The following is a 12,376-nucleotide window of genomic DNA, read 5'->3' as shown; positions in this document are numbered from 1 at the left end:
CACTTATCAGAAGGTTATGGTATTTTTAAAAATTGAATAAGAGTATATTTCAAGAAGTGGATTTTGAGGGTATTTAAATAATGTTCCCTAGAAAAGAAAAAAAAACTCACTTGCTCTTGAGGAGGTTAAAAGGACAAATTAGGTAATTTACTTGTTTCCCAGTTCGGGTTTGTTCTGGATTTCTTGGAATGAGGGTTTTACTAAGGTTTAGGCTTAAAAAGGTTCCTCATTTTTTTTAATTTAATTTCTATTCTTAAATGGCGATTCTAACTCCTCTTCTTCTCTGAAAGTAATTCTCCGACAGTAAACTTCATCTCCAAGCTGCAAATAAAACCCTAAATTTTGTCCAGGTTTCTTCAGAGAATTATCAGCTATGTTAAAAGTATTATCTAATTCGCATTTACATGGTCGATTGCGCAGCTTTTCATCAAATATTTCATCCCCAGTAGTACAATCAAGAGTTCCTTCATTTCGATTCTTTGGTTATTTAACTAATTCAAATGCAAGAAACTCTAGTATCACTAGAAGAGCATTTTTTTGTTCGGATTCAAATGATGGTTCAAAACCTCCAGTTATTGAAGAAGTTGAGGCGGAAAAGCTTACTGCTGAATCTGAAATTGCTACAAGTGATGGGGTGGAGGAAGTTGAGTTAAGATCATCGTCAGCTATGGTATCGACGAATCCCAGACCAGAAGATTATTTACAGGTACTTTTTGTTTGTTATTCTCAATTTTGAAAATTTATTGAAATATCTCAGTTTGGCAAAATGTGAACGTGATTTTAGTCGCCACTCAGCTTACTAACGTAAATTCGGTGTACCGTTTACCTCATTTATGTGGATTCACATCATTTCAGCAAATTCTGAGGTGTGCTATTTATCAAGGAATTAGACAACGAGGGTTATTCCGTGACCTAGGTTTGCAAAAAGCTTTTGACCTATGACATAGCACGGCCGCTGGTTTCAATCATAGTACCGTTTAGAGCTTGCTAGGGCTTCCTACTGGCTGGTTCTTTAACTCTTTGTAAAAGGAGGCCATTTAACTTATGACATTACTGAAATCAATTATCATTATACATTTTTTTTCCTCAAAGATTTGTGCAAATCATCAAAACCGACATACCATCATCCTTGATATAAGTGATACAGTTAAAGAATGCCACACAGATACATTAGGTCAAAGGATCATAATTATTGAAACAATTTGATCTCAGTAGATTGATCAATGTAACCATTCTTGTGACTGTGTTAGGTTAAAGCATTGTGGAAATTCAGTGCTGAAACCTATGCATATAATTGGTTGCTATTATTTAAATTCATTAAAAAAGAACTTTTCATTTCTCTTGCACTTTACGCTCCAGTTATATCCATCATTATCATGTTATTGTTATAATTATTACTCTTTATGAAGTTATTGTGTAGTAGTGCAGGGTCAAAGCTGATATAAATGAGTAGTTCCAATAAATATCTTTCTATCTCATAGAACAAAAGTTCCAGGAGAATAGCCGAATGTCCTAGTTTTTTTCTCCTTATGCTGAAGCAGAGGTTCTCATTGTACTATGTCTTTTTTTTGACAGGTTATTGCGTTACCATTGGCACATAGACCATTGTTTCCAGGTTTCTACATGCCCATCAATGTGAAGGTACTTGATCCCTTTCTCCGGATATCTAATCATCTCCGACCTTAAACGTGCTCCACTGAGATGCATCCTCATAATAAGATACACAATCAATTAAAAATTTGCTGTTCCTTGGCCTTACTAAATGCTACTTGGTACTTACATAGTTACGTATCCTAGTTTTAAATATAGCTAAAATTCAAATGCTATCTCTATGTTGAATCAAATGGCCAATTGTGATTGTTTGTCTCAGATCACCACCTGCTTTAGCTCAATTTTAAAAGTCATGTCAAACTGGTTTACAACTATTCGATATTAACATAACTGTGTTGAGTTATTAGTATTATTAAAATAACTGTGTTGAGTTATTAGTATTATTAAAATAACTGTGTTGAGTTATTAGTATTATAGATGTAATTTCTCCCATAAATGCATGCAATTGGTAGTTATGTCGGCAAAGTTACAGAGCAGCCTTTGGCTATCAAATACGAGTATATGCTTTCTCTTTCATTTATTTGGTTCAACGAAAGGTCGGTCCTATAAATATAGTAGAATGGATTGAGTTCCAGAGTTGTTTCTATTACCTATGTCTGTAAGACTTCACTAGTTCTTTGATATGTCACATTCTAGAGCAATTAGTTTGGCCTTCTAAATGTCAGATTGGATTGGCATTCCCATATGGATTACCAGATTATTATTATTTTTTATTTTTTTCTGGCATACTGCTGTTTTTTTATTTGCGCTTTGGAAGCGTAACTATGGTTTAAATTTTCACTCTGTAGGATCCAAAACTATTGTCGGCTTTATCTGAATGCCGTAAAAGGCAAGCGCCGTATGCAGGTGCATTTCTCATTGAAGACGAGACAGGGGCGGATCCTAGTCTTGTATCTACTTCAGAAACCGAAGTTGTACACGAGCTCAAAGGAAAAGAGTTGTACGACCGCCTACATGAAGTTGGTACTTTGGCTCAGGTACCTCTGCTTTGCTGAAGTTTGAAAACTCAGAAAACTAAGAAAAGAGGACACTGTATACACTATGCATTTCTATACTGTGTAGTTTATCAAATTGTTTAGGTTTTGATGATGATGCTATTTGAACTTGGCAAACCAGATAACCAGGATAGAGGGGGAGCAGGTGATACTTGTTGGTCACCGACGTCTTCGGATTACTGAAATGGTAAGCTGGACTTTCTTGGAGGCAGTGTACTTGCTGAAGCATGGGATACCTAAGCAACTTACGTTTTGATTCAGTGGAAATTTCTTCGTACACTTGAGTCCATAAGAGTCACTAGAGATGTAAATGGGATGTCGAAACTTACTAGGTGTTTGCCTCTTCCTTTTCCAAAAGATGTAAATGGGATGTCAGAAACTTACTCCAGAGTCTAGAATATTATCTTTTATCACTAAAGAAATTCAACAGGGAAAGCGTGAGACAATTATATAACTTTCTGATGCTGAATAGTTCTGAAAATTAGGAATTCCTCTTTTCTGCAGGTAAGCGAGAATCCTCTTGTGGTGAAAGTCGATCATCTCAAGGTACGCCATTGCTGCCTTCAGCTTTTTCCTCTTCTTTGAGTCGGGGTGTATAATTTTGTTTCTGTGGATGATTATCCTTTTCAGCCAAGCAGTAACTTTGTTGTTTATACAGGATAAACCATATAACAAGGATGATGATGTAATAAAGGCAACAACTTCCGAAGTTATATCAACCCTGAAAGATGTCTTGAAGACGAGCACCCTTTGGAGAGATCATGTTAATACGTATACACAGGTGTGGATTTTATAGTGCTTCATATTATTTCCGTTTATAATCCTGAAGATACACTAAAGCGATACCCACATTAGTGTCATTTTATGGATATAGCATATTCAATAATCATATTATGTAACAATAAGCATCACTCAAAAAGCTTTTATTATTGGAGTTTTTATCACGGTATTTGCTAACTTGCGAAAGTTTTAAATACCCACTATGGTTAAGTTTTATAGGGATAAAGATAGCATGATAAACTAGTGGTACACTTAGGGTGGGTTTACACCAGGTAAGGGACACTCAAGTCAGGTAGAACATCAGATATGTCTAGTTGAAAGTTCAGGTGGTTTTTTAAAGATTTAACTGTATCCAATTATTCAATATACAAAACTAGGTGATTTCTATATTTCTCAGCAGAATTTAGAGATGTGAACTTGTAAAACTAGAGTGTAAGTTACATGGACGAGAATGGCATGTAACCTGCTCAAGTTACTGTTTCTTACCAGCTAGAGTATGGGACTCATTCAGATCTGATGTCCCATTAATCTAAGATCTGTATATGCACATAGTAAAGTAATAGATATGTGGCATCATATGTATGCTATGCATTTCCTTAGCTTTTTCAACGGTAGGTATTACTCGTCATAGGAAGTTTTTCTTCTAGCTGCTTATAAGCGGACTTTTTGCAAATCAGTAAGGAGTGGACGAGTAAAAGAAGATATTTATAAATTTCTAGGCCATGTACATTGCTTCCAACTTGCAATATTTTTACAAGGTAACTACTAGTTAGTTGTATCCGTGTCTTGAAGATTTAAAAGTTTGCTTCAATTACTCGAGTTACTCTATATATTCCCACTAGAATGATACAACTATACAGTTGTTCAGTTTTGGAATTCTCTTGGGTGGAAAGGACGATCATTTAATTCTTAAACCAAGAACCTCAAGTTTTTGTACAGAAGGCAGTTCTCGTTGCCTCTTCAGTTGTTGGAACTTAGAGAAGTGAAAGTTCCTTGGAAATATCCCAAGAAGTTCAATAGAATTTTTGCCCCAAATGAATGGGCTTGAATATGTCTTTTCTAGTTTCCATGTTTATCTTAACAACAACTGACAGAATTTCATGTTATTATTCCCAAATGGGAAAGGGCAGTGTTATTGAATTTTGGAAGGAAAGAGAACAGTTGATTTTTTCTTTCATAAGTTGGATAGCAGTTGACTTGATTATATATCAGATTCAAAGCTCATTGGTACTTTTCATCTGACGCATTAGTTTGGGGCAATACATTTAGAACTTTATGTGGGGAATTTCTATTGATATAATAGATTCATAGGTAGGGCTATGGTGTTTATACTGTTAGCACGCAGTTTCTTTTTTTAGTTCGTTTCTGGTGTCTTTGGGCCTTTCAGGATGGTTACCACTAATTCAATCACCTTTCAAGAAAAGAACTTGTTACTACTGATCAACTTAAGTTATTTTGACAATGAAAGCTTGCTTGAGCTGTTGTGCACTCTATCTCTGGCATTCATTAGATGCTAATACTTTGGTTAGTAGAAATTTCTTCTCATTGAACTACACTTCCATAAAATATGAACACATTTCACAACATGTAACCTTATTATCTACCGATTTGAATTTCAACTGATGCTTATATATAAATATATTTATTTTGTGATATAATTTCGGTCTATGTAACCTATCTTCTTCTTCTTTTATTTTTCATTTTTCTCCTGATAATGCAGCATATTGGTGATTTCAATTGTCCAAGGTTGGCTGATTTTGGAGCTGCTATTTGTGGGGCTAACAAGAATGAATGTCAGCAAGTGCTTCAAGAATTGGATGTAAGGAACTCGTATAAGCCACATCTACCGGTTTTGTTGATCTAGGAGTCTATCCAAATTGTATTTATATAATCTGACCATATGCTTTTGATGTTTTGGTGGTATGCACACTTCTTTTTTACGTAAATAAGAATGGGTTACAAATCATTCAGTAAAATTTTAGGTCATTTTGCATTTGTAAGTTCCTTTGTATTTGAGTTTTGATCATAATAGTCAAGTCCATTCATATTAATGCACTGTTCTTTCATTGATGAGAATGATCGGTGTTGCTTATCTCTTCAATGTTGTGCCAATTCAGGTGAAGAATCGTTTGAGATTGACTTTGGAGTTATTAAAGAAAGAAATGGAAATTAGCAAGTTACAGGTATTCTTGGGCACTTTTTTTTAGGGACTGCATTCTATGCTTAAGTTATCTACTGGTTTTAAGAAAACAAATCTTCTATCTAAGCTTTAAATTTTTCGTGTTATGAGTTAGGCATCAATAGCAAAAAATATGGAAGAAAAAATAAGTGCCGAGCAAAAGAAGTACTATTTGAACGAGCAGCTTAAGGCAATAAAGAAGGTTTCTTTTCCACTTAAACTCCTTCCTCAGATTGTAAATTAATATTTCCTCTATCTTGATATGATTGTCAGTTGGGCGAGTTGCCTTAAATAGCCAATTAAGCAAACCTCGGAGGGATACTTCAGTATCATTTTTCTACCGACGGTATATGAGTAATCAGAGTCAGAGCAGGATCCTAAATGTATACAGCTGCATGGCATCTGTGTTTATCAGTTCATTGCACTTATCAGGAATCTGACATTATTTATCTTGATCCAGGAGCTTGGTCTGGAGACTGATGACAAAACAGCACTCTCTGGTTAGTTTTTATGATCCTTTTCTTATGGTTATCTCAAACCATCCTTGTTACAGATGTGGAGTAGTTAGCATGCGGGGTAGAATAACTAACTGTCCAAGGCTAAGTGAGCTATCGGTTATCAGAGATGCTTCTAAGATTTAAAAAAAAACTGCCATGCAAAAAATTTCTGATTGATTTGCTTCAAAAATGTTTTTTTTTTTCTTTTTGATTGGTGAGATCAATAGGTTCAGCCATTGAAACAGTAATGACCTATATCATCTGGATTTTTGGATGGTTATGGTATTTGTCTGGAGCCACATGTTCATATATTTTTTTTATTACTTTGTGCTTGTGTTTGCTTCAGTATAGTTTTAACAATCTAAATTTTTTCTCTTTTCCTACAGCAAAATTTAGGGAGAGACTTGAAGCGAACAAGGAAAAATGCCCACCACATGTTATGCAAGTCATTGAAGAAGAATTTGCAAAGCTCCAGCTGTTAGAAGCCAGTTCAAGTGAGTTTAATGTGACTCGTAATTATCTCGACTGGCTCACTGCATTGCCTTGGGGAAACTACAGGTCTCGTTATTTTATTTTCTTTCCTTTTTTCTTTTTGTGTGCGTGTGTTATAAGTTTGCTGATGGTTTCCTTACTGTGTAAATCTGTAAATTTTATTTGCTAAGCAGTTTTATGGTACAGTAGAACTAATTCCTGTACAGTTTAAAATATGCAGTGATGAGAACTTCGATGTGCATCATGCTAACACTATACTAGATGAAGATCATTACGGTTTAAGTGATGTGAAGGAGAGAATACTGGAGTTCATAGCTGTTGGGAAGCTTAGAGGAAGCTCACAAGGTTAGCGGAATGTCTATTTCCTTTGTCATATGGTTTTGATTGCTTTTAGTTGATTTCTTTTGATGTAATCTGCCTTTATAGCAAGGATACAAAAATTACTACCCTCCGAGCAACAATGCTCTGATATCTGCGATAGTTAGAATTGTCCTTATATGTATGTATTTGAATGCACTTAATCTGCCATACATCTTTAGTATATTGTTCTGTGAAGACAACATAGCAATGTTAGGGAATCTTGCTATAGGAGCTAACACAACTGGTAATGTGTAGTCTGGCAGCACTATAGGATATGTATGTTTTGAATATGAGGGCCCAAAAGCCTAGTAGGAGGACTTGTTTGGAATCTGTTGCAGTTTTTGAACTACTGCGGATGTAACATAGGCTCCGTTATGACTTATGGAGTATCCTACTTTTTCTGAACACCCATTTAAGATTCTCTAGGTACATCTGTTCCATAACTTACCATGTTGCTGGGTTAGACCTGTGTTCCATGTAGGGTCCTCTAGTACTCGAGCAGTTCCCCAGTTATTAACCCCTGGTTGCCTCTTCATTTTTATTTTGAGAGGATACATGATTTTTTCGTGTAATTATCTGATTTTCAGGGAAAATCATTTGCCTTTCTGGACCACCCGGAGTGGGTAAAACTAGCATTGGTCGCTCAATTGCACGAGCTTTAAATAGAAAATTCTATCGATTTTCTGTTGGAGGATTGGCTGATGTTGCTGAAATTAAGGTACAATCTAAAGCAGAGGCAATCAATCGTATGTGGGTTTTTCTCTCTTAAAAAAAAATACACAGGCACTTTTAGCGCTACGCAATCATTTGCTGCAGGCAGTCTTTGGTCTCAAAAGCTAATATTATTTACAGGGGCATCGTCGAACCTATATTGGTGCTATGCCAGGAAAGATGGTGCAATGCCTGAAAAGTGTTGGGACAGCAAACCCTCTTGTTCTAATTGATGAAATAGACAAGGTATCTGTTGTCTTACTGTAGTTTATTCTCGATAATATATTGATACGCTGCTTTTGTGCCCTCATCTAATCTTTGAAGTAGTTAAACTTTTTGATCGTGCATTTAGCCTTTGGCTCGTCTTCTTAGCATGATGTCATGTCCTAACCTGCTAATTAGAAGAAATGAAATCGAGAAAAAAACATTAAATATATCATGAGCGTTGCTAACACTAAATAAAATATGTACAAATTATGTTTATAACTGACTGGATTTTGTTCTTCGATGATTTCTGTCGACTTGGATTTTCTTCGATTCTTTTCCGTATTTCTTTTTATGGGATTTTAATGATGACTTGGATATTCTCCTACTAATTGTCTTGTAACAGTTGGGAAAGGGTCATGGTGGTGATCCAGCAAGTGCATTGTTAGAGCTTCTTGATCCTGAGCAAAACGCAAATTTTTTGGACCACTACCTTGATGTTCCAATTGATTTGTCAAAGGTGAGTTGTAGCGATCCCAAGGATAAGATTTAGGTTGTCCATGCGAAGTTCTTGCCTCCGTAAATTCCGAGGGTTTCTTTCGATCTCAAGTGGCTGCATATGTCTATGTGATGCCGTGAAATGCTAACACAGGTGTAGAAAGAATTAAACTGATACTATTCTGTAAAAGATTGGAGCTGTGGGGCTGCAGGGTAATGTTAGTAGTGACCGCGAATCCTGCTTATTGTTCATTAGCAGACTGTAGTGATAACCCATTTTTTGAGATATAACGTGTGAGACTTGAAAGTTACCATTGTCGGCTGTGTGCTCCTTTTATCAGGAACTGTTAATTTTCACATCTCTTTCTCTTTTAGTCTGTGATGCTCCTTCATCTCTACAGAGCTGTAACTATTTGTTGTTGCATAACAAACTACCGCGATATGCAGTACATTATAGATTTGGCAGGTGTACCGTCTAACAACTCCTGTATTCGTATGACTTATTATCCTGAGGCCAGATATATTGCTTCACAGGTCCTGTTCGTTTGCACGGCAAATGTTATTGAGACGATACCAAACCCTCTCCTGGACCGAATGGAAGTCATTTCCATTGCTGGCTATATAACTGATGAAAAGATGCACATCGCAAGGGATTATTTGGAGAAGACAACTCGCGAAGCTTGTGGTATCAAGCCCGAGCAGGTAAGACTGTTCAAAATTGAGACATTATTTAGGATTGTACGATTAGCAACTAACTGGACTTTGTACTTGAGTAAGCTTGTAGCTGACACTCATACCCACATGGTGATTGCCTTGCTGGTGTCCCATGATAAGTAACATTTATGTGTTAATTGATGTCAATGATTATATATATAAGAGGTCTGAATTTGATATAAATCATCACAGGTTGAAGTGACAGATGCAGCTCTTCTAGCGCTGATTGAAAACTATTGTCGGGAATCAGGAGTTCGGAATCTGCAGAAACAAATTGAGAAGATTTACCGCAAGGTTTGCCTGATTGCCCAATTTTCAAATTATGTGGATGGATAGCATATAGGAGGCCTGGAACCTTGGATTTTCTTATTCAATTCTGTAGTTTAATGAGTTCTTGTGTGCTACTCGACAGATAGCTTTAAAACTTGTCAGGCAAGGCTTAGTGCAAGATGAACCATCTCCAATTGTTGATAATGTTGTCACTATTCCTGAGGAATCCTACGAGAGAAGTGAAAGTACAGGGATTGTGGTTGATGAAAATCTCAAAGTTGATGGCGAAGCAGAAGACTCCACAAATAAAGAAGCTAGTAAGATGCCTGAACCTGAGGTACAGATCAGTCACACATGTGCTGGTAATCAAGATCTTGTTTCACAGGTATAATCACCTCATCAACCAATATTTACTAAAGTCGATCATGATTGGGGTGCTGCAGAAACAAGAGAGTTCTGTAACCAGCTCTTAGTGGATGCACCCTTGTTTCATTGTAATTCAGGCTACCTTACGACTCACTTCTGTAGACCAATAGTAGAAACACTCGTCCATTCTACGGTGCTGATTACACAATTAGAAAACTGCTTTGTGTGGCTTTTTAAACCAACAGATCATGAAAATCTTTACTGCTTTTTAAACAACAGGTTGGCTGGGTTGCATCAGTAAAATGAGGGTTCAACTATTGACCCCTTTAGAGAATCCAGGCTTTCTTATACTGTCATATAATTTGTTCACTAATGCTCAAGGTTTATTTACATGATAGGACAATACAGAATCGAAGGAAGTTCAAGAAACTCTGGCAAGTAAAACTATAGCCAAAGTGATTATCGATGAGTCCAACCTGTCCGATTTTGTTGGCAAACCTGTTTTCCATGCTGAGCGCATTTATGATATAACACCAGTTGGAGTTGTGATGGGACTTGCATGGACTGCAATGGGTGGTTCAACTCTGTATATAGAAACCATCTTAGAGGAACAAGGAGAGGGGAAGGGAGCACTCCATCTCACTGGGCAGCTTGGAGAAGTTATGAAGGAGAGTGCCCAGATAGCGCATACCGTAGCCAGAGCCTTATTCCTTGTGAAGGAACCTGATAACCCTTTCTTCGCCAATACCAAGCTTCACCTCCATGTGCCAGCAGGGGCTACCCCAAAGGATGGGCCAAGTGCTGGCTGCACCATGATCACATCCATGCTGTCGCTTGCCATGAAGAAGCATGTAAAGAAGGACCTAGCAATGACTGGAGAAGTAACTTTAACAGGAAAGATTCTTCCTATTGGGGGGGTATGTATTCTAAACTTTAGTTTCTTCAATCACTGTCAGAAATACTATTTACCCAGATCCGGCATTTATCCATAAAGCTTAAACTTTTCTCTCCTGGGATACAAGGATGAGGTATCTGTCTTTAAGTTCATAGGTATCATGGCAGCAATATATTTATCCTTAAATCTACTGTATTCTGCCTGCAGCATTTTAAGTGGTCAATACTTGCAAAATTTTACCCACTAAGCAGCTGTTAGGAGGAAAATGTTGCATTTTTAAAAGTTGACTTCTTTAAATGTTTAGTTTTAAAATTGTAGTTTGGATTAGTGTACTGTTACTATCTTGTTCAGTGCTGTTTGAGGATGACACAGAATATGATTCAGGAGATGGCCAGTCTGGATATAGTTTTTTAATGTAGATCATCCTCATCAAAAACTCACCTTATTCAAAACCCCTATTACCTGTTAGTTGGCAATTAATGAAAAAATACGGGGATTTGAGCAGCTAGCTTGCAGTACTACTAATCTCCAGCTTTTTTTGACGTTGATTGTTCCTGCTTTCCCATGTCATGTTTCTAATTTGATTTTGTGTGTGTGTGTGTGTACGTCGTTGGTATTTTTGAATAACTCCATACTCACATTGCATATCTGATTTGGGAAAACCAAAAAACAGGTAAAGGAGAAGACAATTGCAGCAAAAAGAAGCGGTGTGAAGACTGTGTTATTCCCTTCTGCTAACAAAAGGGATTATGACGAGCTTGCAGAGAATGTAAAAGAAGGTCTTAGTGTGCACTTTGTGGATGATTACAGTCAGATATTTGACATAGCTTTCAATGATGATGAGATCACAGAAAAATGAGTTCTGCATACTTCATTGATTTTACTTCCATACTTGCATACACCAACTTTCAACAAACTCGAACTGGTGTAGTTTGTAGGTTCAAGTCCTTCATTCTTTGGAGCTTCTCGTGACAATTTCAGTTTGACAAAGGAAAATGCGAGTGTATCAAATTAAGCTGGGTTAATTGACTGCTGCTATTATTATTTGTTTCCAATGTAAAAATGAGTGCTCAGCCAAATGTATTAGTTATAATCTCCGGCAGCTTATCAGAAATCATAATCTTATTAGGCACGGTGTTGGAGTTCTCTTTTTCTTCTGATGGATGAGTTGAAATACAGAGGGTTTTTGTTAAGTCTCAATAAAGTGTCTGTGAAAGTTGAATCATTTTCCTTTTTTATATCCAAGGTCTTGGCAGTTTTACTCATGTTTTCTTTTCTTGAACGTCTGAACTTGTATAAGTTAGATAACATCATCTTTCTTTTACCTTCCATCTTTCATAGATTTGTATACATGTTGGAGGGCCAACACTGCTTCCGTCTTTAAGGGGTGTTTTACTCATAGACTAGCACCAGTACCTCTCATCTATAATGTATGTATGGAAGGTTTCTTGCTTACGCAGTTGCGTGGACAGGGTGGTGATTCAACCATGTCCGAACATGTCCGAAGAGGAAACTAGTGCGGTTAAAAGGACCCAAAAGGTTCAAAATATGAGGGAGAACAGCCGGACGTGGAAGAGAGTTTTTTTTTTTTGTTACCCTTTTTTCATAAAGTGAGGACAATTTTTTATATCTGATCAAAAGCACGCAACATATTTCTAGAACACCACTGCCACGTATGCAGGGGAGAACGATCGAACAAAAACGAAACACCACTAATTGCATAACGCGTTATACATCTCTTTTTTTTGTTGGAATGTTATTTTTGAGGCATATACATTGTTTTAGTGGTTGAATAACCAAATTA

General features: G+C 36.7%; 1 protein-coding gene across 1 annotated transcript; it reads left to right on the top strand.

Annotated features, from left to right (window-relative positions):
* Positions 1–226: 226 nt before the first annotated feature.
* LOC113297859 (lon protease homolog 1, mitochondrial-like) lies at positions 227–11,837 on the top strand. The gene is made up of 20 exons (XM_026546428.1): positions 227–706; positions 1,576–1,641; positions 2,400–2,588; positions 2,728–2,793; positions 3,111–3,152; positions 3,265–3,387; positions 5,107–5,205; positions 5,504–5,569; positions 5,681–5,767; positions 6,026–6,065; positions 6,449–6,620; positions 6,775–6,899; positions 7,502–7,632; positions 7,767–7,871; positions 8,236–8,349; positions 8,862–9,029; positions 9,234–9,335; positions 9,454–9,696; positions 10,076–10,594; positions 11,246–11,837. The coding sequence occupies exons 1-20, from the start codon at positions 374–376 to the stop codon at positions 11,429–11,431; spliced, it is 2,976 nt and encodes a 991-aa protein (XP_026402213.1). The 5' UTR covers positions 227–373; the 3' UTR covers positions 11,432–11,837.
* Positions 11,838–12,376: the final 539 nt, after the last annotated feature.

Source organism: Papaver somniferum, chromosome 7 (genome assembly GCF_003573695.1).
Source record: "Papaver somniferum cultivar HN1 chromosome 7, ASM357369v1, whole genome shotgun sequence".
In the NCBI taxonomy this organism is placed as follows: domain Eukaryota; kingdom Viridiplantae; phylum Streptophyta; class Magnoliopsida; order Ranunculales; family Papaveraceae; genus Papaver; species Papaver somniferum.
The sequence above is the reverse complement of the archived record's forward strand: the minus strand, read 5'-3'. Positions and strand labels throughout refer to the sequence as shown.

Coding starts and splice junctions, on each gene's coding strand:
- LOC113297859 (XM_026546428.1), top strand. CDS start 374: ATGTTAAAAGTATTATCTAATTCGCATTTACATGGTCGATTGCGCAGC. Junction 5,570..5,680: donor TGGAAATTAGCAAGTTACAG/GTATTCTTGGGC, acceptor GTTATGAGTTAG/GCATCAATAGCAAAAAATAT. Junction 7,633..7,766: donor CTGATGTTGCTGAAATTAAG/GTACAATCTAAA, acceptor TATTATTTACAG/GGGCATCGTCGAACCTATAT.